An 18,606-nucleotide genomic window follows, 5' to 3' on the forward strand; every position below is an offset into this window, starting at 1 on the left:
CCAGGGTCCCGGGATTGAGCCCCACATCGGGCTGCTTGGGCTGCATGGAGCCTGCTTGGGATTCTTTCTCTCCGCCTCTGCTCCCCACCCCCCCCCCCAATTCACTTGCACTCTAAAATTAAAAAAAAAAAAAAATGAATGAAAACAATTACCAGCAAAGGTTGGTGATGAGGAATGGGTCATGCAGGAACTTCCTAACAGATTTTTGAGTATGGCAGGGAGGGGGAGGGGGGGAGGAAGGCCCAACTCCAGGCACAGCGCAGGAGGCCTCCAGACCCTGCTACCTCTCTGGTCTGCCTGCTGTATTACTGGTCACAGGGAATGACATAGGTCCCTGCTGCTTTCGGACTCTGGAATGTGCCAGCCCTCACACAGGAAGGCTCCTGTCTCAGTCCTTCCAGGCTGCACTGTAAGAGCCCATCTCTGGGTCTGCTCAGCCCCTTAGACTGGGGCATCTCTAGGGCCCCAGCACGTGAGCGCAGCAAAACGTACAGCCCGCTAAGCAGGTAAACGCTGGGGCTGGAATCCCTGGTGTGCCCAACTGCTTATCTGGTCATTACAGATGTGATGCTGACGGGTCCAGAGGTCCACCATCTCCACGGAAACAGGTCGAGCTAGCCCTACATGCTACATGTGGGCCACTGTTATTACTCCTTAGAGGAGTGTCAAATTAGGCTCAAATCTTGGCATAAAGTCTAAATATTGAGATAATATCACTAAAATGCATAATAAGAGTATTAGCCAATTCAATCTTTGGTCTTTCCATCTGCTTGAATCCAGGTTGACAACAGCAGAATTGTGCTATTCATCCCATGCCAGATGTCATTACCAGATATGAGAGGGAGGGAGGGAGGGAGGGAGGGAGGGAGGGAGAGAGAGAGAGAGAGAGAGAGGGAGAGGTGTCTTACTGTTCATTCCCTTTAATGGAATCCGCCTGTAGGGACGGTCTCTCAAGAACTCCCAGTCAGTACATCTAGGAGACAGATGTACCTGGCACATGGTAGACATTCAATAAATATTTGTTGCATGAATTATTAAGCAAATACAGCAAATGGGGATATCAACCTCTTAAAGGAGGCAAAACTAAAAGGAGAGAAACCAAAGACATTTTCAGCATGTTTCTGGTCGGTGTTATCAAAATATAAGCATTTTGATGGTCAGCATTATCCCACTAGAAGGCACTGCATCCTGGCCAAGGGCCGCTGGCTTGCAGGGCGACTGATGGGCTTCTGGTAAGCGCCCACTCCCCTTCTTCCTGTGTGTGAGCTGGAGAGGTTGTCATCTCTAAGACTGGGTGGCGGAGCCCCCCTGGGACTTGAAACCATGGAGAACGACCTGGGCCAGCCCAGGGGTGCACCTGGGAAGTGGCAGGTGTGTCATCAGCAGGTGCTACCGTAGCCCTAACAGCAGGGGTGCAAACCACCCCCCCCCTCCATTCCAAGGCTTCGTGCTTCTATCTTCACCCAGAATAAGACACTCGGGAGACAGATGCCTTCCTGCCAGGCCCCCCACACACACCGCCCTTCCCTCCATGGGCCAGAGGCGGACTCGTTCGCAGCCAGGACTCCTGGTCTGAGAGAAGGTCCCCGCATGAAGCCCAGAGGCCTGGGAGCAGGGCATGTCCTGCCTCACATGGGGACGTGCACATCTAGAGGTTACAGAGCCTCTCCACCCCAAACCCCCCACCCCAGCATCAGCGTCACAACCACAGATACCCGGACAGGAGAGCTCTGTGCCTTCTGCTGTCCCCCAACAGGACGGGGGTGGGGGGCGGGGTTGTTTCCTCGATCTTCCCTGAGGACAGGCAACCCCACCGGGCAGCCGGCTTCACCACGTCCTGGATGGACTCACAGGCGACCCAGCCAACCTCTCCCCAGGGGTGCGAGAGCACGAGTCAGAGACGGGAGGGATAAAGGAGACGGCCTGGTGTGCAGGGTGAATGCCGCTGCCTTCTGGGCTCTGTCACCAGCAGGCACTGGCTGGGCCCCGACCCTATGCTGAGCTCTGGGTGGGCTCGAGACAGGGAGCACTCCAATCATCCCTCCTTTTCACCTCCTTCGGTACAAAGGCAAACACCTTAACTCTGTGATGTGCCACTGAGATTCTGAGTCCCCAGGGACTTGGGTTTAATGTCTTATTCCCGAAGCCTCCGGTTTACATGTGAAGGGTTTATTTTGTCCCAGCTCCTTGGGGACAGGGTCTACCAGCTCCAGACCCTCTGAAGTGGGCACAAAGCAATGTGCCTCAACTCTTGGAGATGGCCACCTGCAGACTGAGGATCTTTCCAGAATCCAGGGAGATGGTCTAGAATGATCTGGGACTGCTGGGCCATCCCCTACCCTCATCCCTCGAAGAAACTTCTACTCACCCTACAAAAGCCACTCTAACATCTCCCCTTGTGTCAAGCCTTCTCCAAGGGCCCCATGCCCATAGCTTCCACCCCTGAACCTCACAGACGTGGTGTGATGCCCTGCCCTGTGCCTCAAGTGCATGTCGTCCCCAGTTGGCAAGCCACACCCCGCAGGGCCATGAAGAAACACTGAGGCCTCTCTTGCCGTCTCAGCCTAAGCGTCTCGCCGAATACCCAGCCCAAAGCAGGTGCTCTGGAAGACAGTCGAACACTCACACAAGTGCGCCTGGGATCCTCTCACGTGCTCGCTCGTGGAATGGAGCACCTGCTGTGAGCCAGGCACGTCCCAAGTTTGCAGCAGGGCCGGGGACTGCCCTAGGCGCTCTCGTGCAGCACTGCCCCTGTGAAACCCCTCAGGGTTCTCATGCCTTGTAAGCCGTGCAATGCGATTTCAGTCTCCCGGACAACTGACCGGGAGGAGTAGACAGTCTGTGAAGCCTGGAGCCCAGCATTGACAGGTAGGCATGAGAACGTGTCACTAACACAAACATCAACACTGGCAAGAAACATGTGATTTGAGACGTTCCAGGGAAGTGGCCTTTCCTCACCCTGATCTGATACCCCATTGGTGGGGCCCTGGGAGTGGGAAGAGGCTAAGAAAGGACAACCTTGGTCCGTGTCTCCTTGACACAACCCTTTGTCTACAGCTCCACGGTGAAGCCCCTCGGGGGTCCTTCCCAGAGGGCAGAGCCCCCAAGCAGGGTGTGCCCAGTGCCAGGGCGGCCATCGTGAAAAGGATATGATTCTCCAGTGGACGTCCAGCTTGCTGTCGATCTCCAAGCCGCGGGCCTCCTGCCTCTCCTCCTCCAGCTGCTTTGGATTTGTAAGCTGTCCCTTCTCCCCAGGGGATTCTGGGAAACTCTCGAAGCTGAACTTGTCCACTTGAATGGCCATTCTAAGAGAAGGGGGGAAAAAGCAGAGGATTAATCAGCAGGGCAGTATCTTCTGCTGGCTGTTGGAGAATCAGCACATGCCAGCGTGAGACGGTATAATGAATCATTATCGTTAGTAATTCATAATGGATTCATTCCAAGAAAATGAAATAATAGACTCCCAGGGTAGCAGTGGCTTCAGAGCTGGTTCAACACACAGTTTAGAGCTGAAGACACAGTCAGAGAGCCCAACCTCAGAGAAGACTCACATACCCCGAAGGAAATGTAATTTCTGGAACAGGACAAAGCAGACGGGACCCCATGTGGAAAATCAGAGAGGACTAGCAATTATTTAGCCCTGGGGGCCCCAAAAGCCTCCTCATCAGAGCCCTGCCCATCAACTCCCATTTCACCTTCAGCCACAGGACTTGCTCACACACACCAGGCCTGACCAGCTACACCCCGCCCATCCCCTTCTGGCCCCTGCACCCAGGACCTTGTCTTGTGACACCCACCCCTTCGGGTTTCTGCTCAACGGTCACATCCTCCACAAAGCCTCCCTGCCTGCTGTGTCCAGCCCTCTCCACCTTCTGGAAGTTTCTAGAACACACCAGGCTCTTTCTGCCTTAGCGTTAGTGCTAAGCTGTGGGGCTGGAGCCCCACACTCTCGAGGTCTGAGCTTAAGGAAGGTGTTCTGGGCACCTCCCCCACAGCATCCTCCTCCTTTCTCCCCCCCGGCCTCCCCTCCACGGCAGCATCCATTCTGCCATAGCCTTTCCCACGCGCTGTAGACACGAACGTGTGGGCTTTGCTGTCCAACAGCTCTACTGGAATTTAGCTCCCTGAGGACGGAGGTCTGTGTGGTCTTGCTCCCACAGTCTCCCAGGCCTGGATAATGCCTGGCACGCCACAGCAACTCGGCCAACAATTCCCCGCATAAACGAACACGTGAACTAAGCACGTTCCCAGACAGCCTGGGCCGGCGTTCACCTCCTGCCTGACCTCTGCACCTGTGCCCTTCTGCTACACCCCCAGACCCTACAGCACCTGACATGTAGACGCCACATGGCACACAGGTGTGGGCGCTCTAATCGGCTGCTTGCAGCCTGCCTCAGCTCCCGACCGTGACCTTCATGCCGGCAGAGGCTGCGTCTCACTGATGCTTGCAACCCTGCCTCTTAGCACAGAATCAGGCATACAGGAGGTGCTCAGTAAAGGCGTGTTACGTGGATAGACGGAAGGAGAAGGGGAGGAAGGGGTTTTCTTTATGTGAGGCCCCCGACGTTCTGGCTCAACCGAAAGTTGACAGAGTCCCTCAAAGGATAAAAGTGAGTGTGTTATCCCAGACTCTGGTGTGACCCAAACATTCAGCCAAACCCAGTATCATCTAAGCGGCCCTCGGGGCTATTCCGTGGGACAACCAAGAGACAAGAGTTGCTACTCTGTTCGGGGTGTACACGCCTAAGATTCAACCCCAAGAACCTTAACAGCTTAGCGAAAACTACTGGGGTGTCAGCAAATGGATGGCCTTTGGCCAGGAGATGTCTGAGGCTTGGAGCCTCCCAAAGAATGAGAGACTCCTGTGCACACAGAGAACACGGCATCCCATAGCAAGAACTTCGTTCCAGAGTCACACTGACTCTCTTTTCAGCCCGTAAAACTCTTTTCAAGCCCAGAAAAAGCAGGAAAACAGCAAAAAGCACAATAAAGAAACAAGGACTCATCCTTAAACCCTAATTGTAATACTTTAATTCTAGAGTCTTTTTTCTAAGTACTTGTACTATAGGTGTATGTTATCACACGTCTCATTTTATACAAACACACACATATATACGTGCATTTTATATCTTGTTTTACTCTTTCAAGATACTGTGAACACGTTCACATCATTAAAAATTAGTCTGCAGAACGTCTTGTCACCCAACCCTGTCATCGCTTACTTAACAATTCCGCTATTTTCAGACTCATACTTTCCATTTTTCAAAAAGTTACTATTGAAAAAAATCCTAAACATCTTTGTGCTTCAATTTCCTGTCTGCATTTATGCTGCGGGTTGAGGTCCACATCTAGAAGCAGAGACCGAATCGAGAGGGTGGAAAAGGTCAAGGCTGGCAGGTGGGCGCCCAGTTCCTTCTCAGAAAGGCGTTCACTGGGGCACGCGCCCCAGGCAGCGAGGCTGGCGCCCCTCTCTCTGCGCCCCTGCCAATACTGGCCATGATCGATTTTCCACCTTTGCTAGGAAGGGGCGAAATGCTACCTCACTGATGTTTTAATTTGCAGGTCTGAATCGTTCCTGAAAGAGAACGCTTTTTGAGAAGCTTATTAGCCATTTTTTGTACATACATTTCTTCCCTTGCGAGGTGTCTACATGTCCAGCAGGAGTGCCTCTAATGTCTCACTCGGTATAGGCTCTTTCCAGCCCCCACCTCGAAGGAAGAATGAACCAAACAAGGGCTCTCCTTAAGCTAAAGGTCAGAATATTCCTAAGTTTCACTAAAAACGCCAATTTCAGTTCATCACCTGATAACCCAAAAGGAACTAATAACTTTCACCTTTGAAAGGGGTTTGGAAACATTCTGGATACCAGGCTCTTCCTGTTGAACACAGAAGGAGACAGCGCACCTAGAATGCCAGATCCCCGGGGCCAGAGACACCCCAGATGCTGTGGCCACCAGGATTGTATTTATGTGATCACTTGAAGGGCTTTTCTGAACAATCTCGATGAAGTAAGCATCACACTACATTCCGCCCCACCCCCCACCCCCCCGCCCCCAGCCTTGATGAAATCATAGCCACGGGGCCCACAACACGGAAGGGGGAAGAAAATGAAATGTAACAGACACTACGTGCCAAGCCCTGTGCTAAGTATCCTGCACGTACCTTCGTCTGATTTATGACAGCAAGTGTAAGGACGGGCGCGGTTTGCTTTCTCACAGCTCTGATGAGGCGCTGGGCACGGGCTGCAGCCCCACACCACAGAGCCTGTCGCTCAGACTCAGCACCACGGTTTTGTTTCTCGCTCCATTTGGCTCCCTCTTGCTCAGGCAGAGCACCTCAAAGGAAATGATGGTTTGCTCACACCGTGTGCAGAGCCGGAACGGGACACAGACCTAGTGACCGTGAAGCCTGCTGGCACGTGAACCGCCACTGCCCCGCCACCTGTGACAGAGCTGTGAGCATCCCGAAGGCGGCACCCCTCCTTTCCCACAGGTGCTAATGCTGAGGTACCAAGAAACCGAGTACCGCACCAGGGTCACCCAGCTCCAAGCCCTGGAGCCAGAATGCCAAGGCCGGAGGCCAAGGATTATTTCCCCAAACCACGGGCAGCATGGCTGGCCTGGACATCGCTACGTGGTCTCAGAGCACAGCCCCCAGACATCACCACCTCCGCCTCTATCCTCACCTCCAGGAAGGAGAGGGCAGTGTGCGACGACCTGTTTTCCTAGAGCCCAGTCTTGATGAGTGACCTCTCCCGCTGTGGGAAGCTGCTGTATTACGTGCAGCACCAGGGACAGCACCAGGCGGCAGTGGGGGGGGGGGGGGGCGGGGAGGGCTGCCTGAGAGCCCCAGGAGGGGTCCTGGCTCTGAGTCCAGCCGTCTCACTGGCTTCAGCCATCATGGTTTGAGGCTGTTGCTTCTGTCAGAAAGCCACGCGGACTGGGGACGACAGTGCTCCCGGCAATGACAACGACCAGGGAGGTGGGAGCAGGCAGAGGACAGAGCCCTGGGTTCAGAGCTGGATGCCCACTCCAACCCAACCAGAGATGCGGTCGGCAGTACCTGACCCGGAGGGAGGGCTGAGAGGGTTCACACCTTCTCACCCAGGCCTGGTAGCAGCCTCCATCAGCCCAGGGAAGGATCAGCCTCACGCCCTGGACGATGCACATCCCTCTTCTCAGTTAGCAAGCGCTCCTCATAACCAGGAAGCAACAAAACCCTCAGCAGACACGGAAGCCATGGCATCCCCACTGCCCTGCCAAGGACAACTTCCCGGGCACAGCCCTCCTCAGTTGGGTATAAGCTCATGGCCCTGTGAAACCTCTTCTTGGGGGTGAAGCAACACGGATGGGAGAGTATTGGTGCAATCCCCCACAAACAAGTGTCCAAAAAATAATCCCAAACACAGCTGACCCTCTGGCAAATCACAGCAAAACCGGAAAACACTATCTTCAGTAATGACAAAGAGAAGGAAAGGAGAACAGGTGGGCCCAGGACCCACAGGGTGTGGGGGCGCACCTTCCATTGGGGCAGCTGCAGGGGCTCGGCACGTAGCCGTACGGTCTTCACGGGGGACTCACGCCAGCACGGAAATCGTCCTTCACACACCTTTTCACCAGGATGCCTCTCCTGTCCGTTGTTGGTTTCTACTTATTTTAATTTTTTTTTTCATTTCAAAGTATAATTGGCACATATTAGTTCCGGGTGTACAACACAGTGATTCAATGCTTATGCGCCACCTGAATGTTGCCGACAGTAAGCGCACTATGGTATTAGTAACTACACTCCCCATGCTGTACGTTTCATCCCCGTGACTTATTTTTTTGCCTGTCACCGGCCCGCCTCCCCTCGGAAACCACCAGTTTGTTCTCTGTATCTACGAGTCTGTGTCTGTTTTCTTGTTTGCTCGTGTCTGTGTGTGTTTAGTTTCCACATGGAAGTGAAATCATACGGTGTTTTTCCCGCTCTGGCTTACTTCATTTAGCATCGCGCCCTCTAGGTCCATCTACACTGTCACAAATGGCAGGGTCTCTATTTTTAATCAAGTAGCAGCATGACGCTGAGCGCAAGGGGCATGACCTACAGTCAGTGGCTGACTTGGGGCAAGAATCTGTTCTCTGGGCTCTCTGTCCAGTGTGGTCTCAGAAGCGGGAGGGCATCTGCGAGGGATGCCAGGGCGAGACTGATCCCTGGTGAACGGCAGAGAGTGGAAGAGCCCGGCCACTTGCTGGCCGAGGAGGCAACCTCCAGGGCTCGGCCGCCAGCTCCACGCAAGGGCTTTCTCAGTTGTCTATCTTCCACGTACCCTGTAACTTCTCGAAACCCAACCTCATTTTCTGAAGTGGGGAATATGCCCACTGGCTTGCTGGTCATGCTGTCGAAAAGTCTGATCTTGTGTGTAAACATGTGTGGCACTTTGTCAGGGTCCCTCTGGATTAGATGAAAGGACCAGACTTGAATCCCAGATGGGGGAGAGGCCCAGGCCCCACACACACCTGTCAGGACAGGACGCCTTCAGATCTTCTAAATCCGTGCTCAAGGGCCAGCTCTCCACAAGGTTTGCCCAACTGCACAAACCCTCGCTGCACATTTCCTCCTGGGAGACTGCTATCACCCCCACAGTCCCTCGGGGTGTGCAGAACACCGCAGCTAAGACTGGGGCTGAACCCCACCTTGCACGGTTTTGTGTGGCTTAAGTGAGACGGTAGACACAGCATGGTCAGCCCAGTGCCCAGCACACAAGCGGCGCGCTATAAATAGCACCTGCTGTCATGGTGGTTAATCCCTCGTCAGGGACCAGGAGCCCACGGCACTGCGGAGCCTCGGAGGTAACCTCGGCTGCCCGTGGAACCGCGGACACTCTCATTTGAGATGCGGTTGTGAGTCTACATGCAATATCCTGGGAGCGCTCCCCGGCCTCCCAGTCAGATAGTCCCTACCGCTACTCCATCCTGTTCATCTTCGATGAGTCGGAGTTAAATAAAATTAATACGACTACTGAATGCCAATTTTCATGCTTAATTTTATGGCCAAATGTGACAATAATAGTCAAGAGTTGGCACTGGAAAAAGGTGCTGTGATTTTTGAAGAGTCTATATAAAAGCGGTGGTTTTTAAAATATCATATGATTCAGTCTTTGAACAGCTGATAACCTCACCAGGGAAGTCATAATGATGACATTTAAATACAAATCAGGGAGTTGGATTTAGAAGGACTATCCACATGTAATTAAATTGAACTTTCATTGGGAGATAATTGATAGTTATAAGACTGGTATTCTAAATTTATGTGCCGCGTCACATGGGCGTCTGCTCGGCTCTCCCGGCCTATTCTGTTTTATAATGAAGCACAGCCCAAGTGAAAGGAAGCAGTCAACCTTGAGGCGCCATCCATCCTGAGGAGGGGCTCCAAGCAGGCAAGAAAATGGCATGAACATCGACATCTGGATCACACCCAAAGAAGATAATTTTCTTCTTAGGCCTCATAGATCAATTATAATAGAGAAAAGCCATTATTTTTAATTGAAGAGAAAAGATACACTGGATTCCAAACACCAAAGCCCAGCACAATCCAATCAGAGCATCACCAGGGACTGCGCCAACCACAGGCCACCTGGGTGTCATCAGTGTGCCTCACCGCCATCATCTCCATGTTCACAGCAGCCCAGAGACGGATTAAGTCTGTATGCGGCAAAAATAACTTGCCTGAGGGCACAGAGATGGCAAACGGAGGTGAGGAATTCCTCACCAGGCCTGAAGATCCTGGAGCCCGAAGCGGGCAGTGACTGGACGAGTCCAGACGGGCATCCCCGCTCTCCTGAACTCCGGGCGCACACCTGGCGGGTGCTCAGCAATGAACACCGTCCACTGTCAACAGCTGTGCACCTGCGGCCGCTGTGGTTAGTGCAGCTACAGGGCCCGAGGGGCTGGACTATGGGTCGGTGCGGCTTATGAACAAGCCTGGGGCTGGGGGTCAGGGGTCTGAGGTCCAGTGCTCTGCCCCCCACCCCGTCTGCTCCATGCACAGGCTGGAAGATCACGAGGCCAGGGCAAGCCGAGCAGAAGCCTGCATCACACAGATAGATGCCCAGTCTCTTTCACTGGTAAAGCCTGGGTCTCTGAGGTATTCAGTCTGTCTGAATCTCAAGTTCCTCGTTGTAAACTGAAGGGGTTTCGAACACACATACCTCTTTAGTGTGGATTTTATGAGCTCGGGGAAGGCCCAGGGTGGGAATTACAGTGGCTGTCAGGTGACAGTGGCCTCTCACCGCCGAGACAACTTCTCAGTAGAGTGACTGTCTGGTCTGAACACCCCGGTACCTTAATCAGAGTCCAGCTGGTTCCACGAGAGACAGGGGCCAGTGAAGACACCCCCCCCCCCCGTGACACCGAGGAAGCTCCTGCAGTCATAGTGTCTCATTCTATACTTCTATACTCACCCACTTTTACAGAGGGGTGAACTGAGCTCACAAGAGGGAAACAGCCCCACACAGTCATCAGGTGTTACTAAAAACAGCCGGATTCTACTGGGGTCCGCAGCCTTGGGACGCTAGCTGCTGGTGCTCACCCCGCCCCACCTCCAGGGAACTGACTCCACCCACCCTTGCAGCCCTGGCCGAAACGAAACGGCTTCCCTGAGAGGCGTCCCTGCCTGCCCCCTCTGCTTTCTGAGCCTCCGAGGTGCCCGGGGATCGCCAGCGTCCATGCCTACCCCACCCAGGGCAGGACCGCGTGTCCACGCGCCGAACTTGCTCTGGGACCCCCGGTGAGGGGACAGGTGCAGCTCCAGGAACACCCTGCACTTGCAGACACTTCTTTTATAAACTTTACACACTTTCTTCTGTATCGGAGGGAGAAGGACGAAACGAACGCTGCTTCCAGTGTCCGGAGACTGTGGCCCCGCTGCAGAGAAGCCAGGTCTGAAGCGTGGGACGCAAGGAGCGCCTGCTTCTACCTCGGCCAACGTGTGTGTGGAGGCACAACCCCTTAGCTTGCACGGCTGTAGGTGAACATTGATTTCAGGACCCGTAAGTACCTTCCTTGGCACGGAAAACAGCGCCCAGTAAAAGGAGGCGTGCGGGTGTGCACGGGGCCAGCAAGGGCGACCACACGGCGAGGCACCAGGTCCTCCCTCCGGTCCAGGCAACACCTGGGACACCTGTTTCCCAGAAGCCAGAGCCCAGTGGGGTGGGGGTGGGGGGGCAAGTCTCCAAAGCGAGAAGGCGACCTTGCTAAGTGCATCACGAAGGACCACACAACAGAGCGGTCCCAAACCCCCCCAGTGAGTAGGGGCAAACACTCACCGCCAGGACCCCAGGCCCAGAGAAATGAAGAGAAAGAGACAGGAAGAAAACATCTCTGGCAGGTTTTTCCCCCTAGTACGCTGCCATAGAGAGAATGCACGAGCAATACACAGAAGTATTTTTGACATCTGGATTTAAGACGGACCGTGGCGGTTTCCCTCGTCAAGACGCAAAAGGACCAACGGAGTTAAATAACCCTAAAGTAGCTTTCAAAGAGCAGCTACAGATCGATCAGACAGGGAAACCGATCAGAACGCGGCACAAGGATCCCGTACACTGCCAATTCCAAAGGTAAATGAAAATATACTGGACGTGTTCAAGGACACTGGTGTTTCAATCATCCTCCACGGAAATAAAAATTCCCTTGTAGAAACACGTTCCTGTTAAAGGGAGCTGAGCCTGTAGAAATTCCCACGTTGTTATCAGCCCTTGTGGGCAGAAATCTGTCCACGTTAGCATGCGGATTCCCCCACCTTCCACAGGCCACGTGCCTGCAGTCACCTACCCTGGGGATGGGGGTTCCCTGTGAGCCACGGGGACGGTCTCGGCAGGGGTCAGGGGCACCTGACTACATCCGCACCTGTGGAGTGGTCCCCTCCCCGAGGACTTCCTCACAGGCCGGGTGTACCACTAGGCTCTCCGCCATGTATCCACCGCCTGGGTGATAAGTGTCGTCACAGGATAGTCTGGATCCTACAGGAGAGGAAGCTGGGACTCGGACCACCGAGCAGCATGTGGTGGGATTGGCACACCAAGGCTCAGGGGTCAGAGGAGCAGAAGCGCCCGGGGTCCAGGGGAGCCGAGTCTCCCCACATCACAGTGCTGCCCAGAAAGGGTCACAGGTGGCCTGGCAGACGCCGACCGGTCCCCAGGGCCAAGCCCTGACACGTGTGAGTCACCTCTGCGGACTCGGTTCTCTCGCCTGAAGGCGGCGCTCCTCTTGCAACAGTCACATCGTGCCCCAGGAGTATCCTGGACATCGAGCCTCAAGCGTGTCTCCTGTACAACGAGCACACTACCTGTCTACAAGCAGGTGATCTGTGGACTAACTAGGACAGTGTGTGCTTAATAATAAGAAAGCCTAGGGGCGCCTGGGTGGCTCAGTCGGTTAAGCGTTCGACTTCGGCTCAGGTCATGATCTCACAGTTTGTGGGTTTGAGCCCTGTGTCGGGCTCTGTGCTGACAGCTCGGAGCCCGGAGCCTGCTGCTGATTCTGTGTCTCCCTCTCTCTCTGCACCACACCCCCCCCCTCCGGCTCACGCTGACTCTGTCTCTCAAAAATAAATAAATGTAAAAAAAAAAATTAAAAAAAAAAAGAAAGCCTTTTAGAAGTTCTAGTTCTTTTATCGCTATCGTTACTGCACCTCTACCTTCCCACCGGCACCTCAGATCCATCCGCCCCAAACCAGACACACGACGTGCCCAAGCCTACACTCCTCCTGGGCCTTCTGCATGTCACCTCCCTCGGGGCTGCACTCCCCACTCCCCTCTGCCCTCCAGGCCTGGGATTCCAGGCGAGGCAGCCCCTGCCTCCTTCCCCACACCCTAGTCCAGGCCTCCTGCCCTGGGGTGTCATTCTAACTGCCGGCCCCGCCCTCCTCTCCCAAGCCCCCGGTACGCTGTGCCCAGGACACGGATCACAATGTATACGAGCCGCCCTGGTTCTGAAGGGCTCGCACTTTCCTGGGGGTGCGGACAAGTGGAGGCCGGCCTTGGAGGACCGTGGTCCTGCCAAGTGGTTTCCTAGAGTTTCCAGAGCTTTCTTCAGACAGACGGGGTCAAGGAGGTTTAGCAGAAGGCAGGGATCAGTCATCCCTGCGCTGACAGAAGAAGCCAGATGGAAGGCTGGATTGGCGGGGTAACTGGTGACAAGGCCAGTGTGGAGGCCGGTGCGGTGGCCCAGATCCAAGAGAGCGTTGCCCTAAGAAAAACGAAGTTCCCAAGGTATGGAATTCTCAAAGGGACTCACAAATTGCCTAATTATCATCTGTGTACAAAATAGCATTTGTGTGGCCAGCAAACAGCATAAATACAGACTATTTATAGAACACAGACACAGAATTAAAGGAGATTCCTGGAGGAAATAAAAATTAGAATACATTTCCCGAAGGCCAAAACTCTTTCAAAGAGGCAAGAGTGCCAGGGAGGAAACAACTTTCTAAAAGAGGAACCTCTAACAAGTACGTGGCCCTCCTCTGGGCCAGGCCCCGCTCCGTCTGTGAGCAGACATCAGCGGGATGCTGGGCGCAGGACGGGTGGCCGAGCCCAGCCTGAACTAGCAGCGCGAGCTTGGGGAGCCACAGGGGCCAGGCAGTAGCCGGGACATGGCAGGGCTCGGATGCCTCAAAACAGCGTTAGGAGGGTGCCACGGTCCCGGGTGCAGCACGCGGCCCCAGAAGGTCTAACAGCAGATGGCACCACCAGAGCCCCGGTGAGGCCTGGTGTGAGGGGTCCAGCTGGCCACAGCGCTACATTAACAGAGGGTGGGCTGGAGAGGCCAGACCGAGGCCAGCACTGGCGGGGCAGGTGGGGCGGTGATTCTGGGATAGATCCTGGGTCCCGAACTCAAGGGGGAAGGAAAACAAGAAGTGGGGGCCTGAACTGATCCTGCTTCCAGGAACAGCCTTTCTGACCTAGTCCTCCATAGTACTGCACCAGAGCTGGCTCCAGGACAGCAGTGAGCAAACCCATCCCAAGTTCAAAGTACCTTCAGGTCAAAGTGCATGTAACACACCCAACCTACCGCCCACCACAGCTGAGCCACGCCCTCCTGAAACCTGCTCACAACACACACACACACACACACACACACACACACACACACACACGAGGCTACAGGTGGGCAAAACCATCTAACACAAAGCCTGTTTCATAACTGAGTGCTGACTGTCCCTTGTGATGTAATGAAGACTGTACACAAAGTGACAGGATGGCTGTGTGGGCACAGAATGGTTTTCGGTGTTGGCTGTGGGCCCTCGTGATCTCCGGCTGATGGGGAGCTATGGCCACTGTCACCACCCCGTACCACATACGCATCGCTCCTGCACCATCGCAAAGTGGAAGGAGCTGGGTCAAATAATTATGAGGTTGGGGATGGTCCGTGCCAGCCTCCCCCTGCAAAACGGCTCAGAGTGACCCCCCCCCCCCCCCCCCCCCAGCACTTCCAAGTCGAGATGCCGCAGAGCTGCACAGGCTTCCTTCCAGCTGCCTCCTGCTGTCACCACTGCTAAGGTGCCACTGTCCCCACACCTCCACATCCCACCACGCTCACGCTCACACAGCAGTCGGCTTACCCGGCCCACCCTCACCTGGCTGAGTCACCTTCCATCGAACCACCTCCTTTCTCACCCTCTGTGCTTCTAGTAGTTTCTCTGCAAAGTGTCTACTGATGAAATTAGCACTGAACACGCGTTTCTCCCCACACGACAAGTAGAGACCTAACCTGTCCTCACCTTCCTAGTCCAAGGCACCGTGCCTGGCACGTGAGTGCTCAAGAAAATGTTGGCTCAACCAAGAGGCACCCCGAAAGCTTTTTCTGTAGCTGAAGCATTGTCCACCCCCCCCCCCCCCGCCCCCAGACAGAACCACTCAGTACAGAGCAGATTGATTTAAGGTCGTGAAATGCCCCCATTTTGTTAACAAAATGCCTCAATCATACTAAATCAGTTGCCATTAGTTAAAAAAAAAAGCGCTATTACATCTAATTACACATTTCATTGATTCTGAGTTAAAGCTCTTATTTCCTAAATTAAACGAGGAAAACAAACAGGAACAGGAAACAGATTTCCCTGGCACGCGCTTGGAAGGTGTGCGCCAAGCTCGGGGAGAGGGACCCGCCAGGGTCCTCCCATCCGAAGCCTGAGCTCAGCGCAGGGAGAGCGGGGCTCTCGGGGCTGCGGAGACAGGAAATCCGGGTCTGCATTTCAGCTCTGTCTCAACAATGTCTGTGTCATCCTGAGCACATCATTTGGCCTTTTAAAGCATTTTCTTGCTGTAAAAATAAAGACAATGATGCCAACCCCAGAGTGTAGTAGTGACAGTTTAAAAAGCCACGAGCCACGCGCTGAGCACTGAGTATACACCCAAGCGGCGGTGGTAGCTGGCATCACTTCTCGGCATCCACAACATCCACGCTGGCACTTAATCCCGCCACAGGGAGAAGAGAACCCCGAGGGCACAGGAAATAAAAGCTCTGCAGGAAGGCATCCAAAGGCTGCCGCCGCCTGGGCCCACGCGCCTTCAGGCCTCACCTGTCGTGACTCACCTGCACACACGCGCCTGCCCCACGGGACCGCCTCCTGCCCGCGGACCTTCAGCACGCTCATGGGGCTGGGCCTTGGCTCATTGCTCAGGGACACACTTGGTCCAGCCTGCTCCGCCCTGTTCCCCACCCCCATCCCATGAGAGCCGCGTCCTTGCTACACTGAACACTAACGGGGGGTTTGTGCCCACTGTGTCGACACGGTGGTTTCCTGACATGTCTGCTTCACCCATCTCCATCCCCTGGACCGGGAATTCTACGGAGTGAGGAAACTAGGTCTTACTCATCTTTCACAGACCTGGAACTTGAATGTTCAACAAGTGTTTGCTGAATGAATCACTGCAACGTGCCTCGGATAACCTGGAAGATCTTAATGAAAACGAGGGGTCGGCTTGGTCCTGTGTGACCCCATAGGGAAGAGCAGAGGGACTAAAGTCACGCCGAGTCCTCCTCAGCCTAGAGACACCTGGCTCAGCCCCCTCCTACCCCCACTGACCGCAAAGCAAAGTTCAGGCGGATACAAAAACAGCCCCTGAGCTCTGGGGGCTGGGGGGACACAAGCAGAGCAAAGTCACACAGGACTAGCCCCCGACACCGTCCTCTCACTTTGCCCATGGCGTGGCCCGGGGTGCCTGGATGGCTGTAATTCTGATAGAAACACTGTCTTTCTGGCCAGAAACACCAGGAAAAGGGGTACCTAGGTGTGACAGGACATGTGTATGTGTGGAGGGAATCCAAGAGGGGACAGAGCCAGGGAAGGGGATCCCCCAACCCAACCAGGCACAGCAAAGGCTCAGAGATCGGGTTTGGGATTTGAGCCCTCAACACGCACACATACATTTGAGATTCACCTCCGAGTTGCGTGCACACAGGATGGACCCCATTCGGCACGGCCAGGACGTGGAGGGCGGACACGGGACCGGAGCCGCACACACGTGCCGCGGCCTGACCCCGAGTGGCACGGGCCGGCACGGACCGCGGGCGCGCTGAGGCCACCTCACACCAGGCCACGGGAGCCAACCGTAGGCATCTCTTCTCAACACTGCATTCCGTGGTGTCGCGCTGGCAGCCTGAAATTCGCCACAGGGAAGTTTGAGCGCCGCAGAGACTAGCAGATGCCGTACGATCTGCACTTGGTTATTAAAGATTTCCAGGTCACAAGTGGATAGACCCAAACGAAGGAAGCAGAGGCTTGGGGAACTGAGCTGGGGAGCTAAGATCCTGACCTCCACCCAAGGATGGGGAGCAGGATTTGTCACTGGAGCCTCACCAGACAGGCTGCATGCCCAAACAGGCCATCCGTGTTCTCCAGAGCCTTATAAAAAGTAACATGCAGAGTTATAGTCCACAAAAAATGACAGTCACAATGTCCCAAGACAATTTAAAATAAATGCTATGCAAAAAACCTAGGAAAACGTGACCAATTCTCAAGCACCCATGATGCCAACCTCAAGCTGATCCAAATGCTGTGACTGTCAAGGCTTTTAGGCAGCTATTATACATGCTCCCTAGGATAAAAGAAAACACACGTGGAAGGAACAAAAAAATAAGGATTTGCAGTAAAGAAATAGAAAATATTTTTTAAGGAGGCAAAAGGAAATTTTGTACCTTAAAAATATAATAAAAATTTTGAAAAACCTGACAGAGTGAGTTCCATGGAACAGAAATGACAGAAAATTAAGTGAACTTGAAGACGAAGCACAAAAGAAAGTATTGTAAACTGGACTTCATAAGAATTTAAAACTTGAGAACCTTCAAACAGCACCTGAAGCAAACAGGAGACTCGTACCCAGACAATAAAGAACGCTCACAACTCAATACCGAGAGCGCCAACAAACAACCTCACCAAAAATGGGCGAAAGACTGAAACAGACACTTCGCAGAAGGGGTGTAAAGGGGCAGCCAAGCGCAAGAAGCCACTGAGAAGCCACCAAGAAGCCACCTGGAAGGAGCTTTCCACGTGAGCGCATGTCCAGACTGGGGACGTGCACCTGCTTGCCTGACAAGTGCAAGAAAGCCTGGCCGCACCCCGGACTGGCTCCGATGAGCAGGGCTCCCGGATTCCTGGACGGTTATACACAGACCTGTCCTAAGAGCTAGTGAAATGAAAACAGGAGTCTCTCAAAGACTTGCACGCAAATGGCCAGAGCAGCAGATCTATAAAAGTCAGAAGGAGCAACAGCCCCAATGCCCAACAGGTGAACAAATAATAGTGGCATGTCCTTGTGGTGAAATACTGGTGGGCAGTAAAGGAGAGAGGGGCGCTGGGACACAGTACAAGGACGCAGCCCAGAACTGCAGGCATGCGGGGCGCTGGGGTCTCCTGGCGCTTAAGGCCTTAAAGGGACCAAACCGCATGCTTTAAAGACATGCATTCTCCCTCTACAATGTGGTGCCAGAAGACAGTGCGAATGTCTCAGCCCAAAACCACCGGCCTCCATGATGTGGGCTCTTAGCCACCTGAAAGACGACACCTGGGCTTGAACCCTGGCCTGGCAGGTGACTGCCTTCCCTCAAGTCGATTCCCTTGTAAGGTGTAAACAGCCAGGGAACCCACCTCCCCGCAGGGTGCTGTGCTTAGTGAGCCACTGGCCAGGAAGTGCGTCCGGGCCATGGTGGTGGTGGTCACTCAGCCTCTTGGGCACCCGGACTGCCACCCTCACACCTCCACATCCCTGCAGCACTCTTCCCTCCTCCCGGCAGCCACCACTAGTTACCGTTAGCGAGCAAGGACCCGATCCCTCCTCGGACCCCCAAATCCTGTATTCGGCCTGTTCAGGGGGCTTATGTGGTTTTCACCTGCACTTTTGCTGGGATCCTGCACAGCTCTCGCAAACAGCGGCTCCCGGAAGAGGAACGCACCTTCTCCTGTGCCATACGCCCTGCGATTCCTAAGGTAAGGACCACGTGCTTCCACACCTCGAAGGACAGAGGGTGAGCGGGGCGGGGCTGTGACAGACTCTATAATACCCTGTAATACCCTGAGGACAACTGTATTTTGCAGCAAATCTGTGAGAAGCAAGGGCTTAATGAAGGGCTGATT

At 54.3% G+C, this 18,606-nt stretch overlaps 1 protein-coding gene across 6 annotated transcripts in view; it reads right to left on the bottom strand.

Moving 5' to 3' along the window:
- TRAPPC9 (trafficking protein particle complex subunit 9) overlaps window positions 1-18,606 on the bottom strand; it is a 578,288-nt gene that overhangs the window by 133,673 nt on the left and 426,009 nt on the right. For all 6 annotated transcript variants that reach the window (XM_040494495.1, XM_040494496.1, XM_040494498.1 and 3 more), the window contains one exon: window positions 3,152-3,305. In XM_040494495.1, the coding sequence (XP_040350429.1) occupies window positions 3,152-3,305 (154 nt within the window). The remainder of the gene's footprint in view (window positions 1-3,151; window positions 3,306-18,606) is intronic.

This window comes from Herpailurus yagouaroundi, unplaced genomic scaffold, assembly GCF_014898765.1.
Source record: "Herpailurus yagouaroundi ecotype Mexico unplaced genomic scaffold, PumYag 186, whole genome shotgun sequence".
Classification (NCBI taxonomy): domain Eukaryota; kingdom Metazoa; phylum Chordata; class Mammalia; order Carnivora; family Felidae; genus Herpailurus; species Herpailurus yagouaroundi.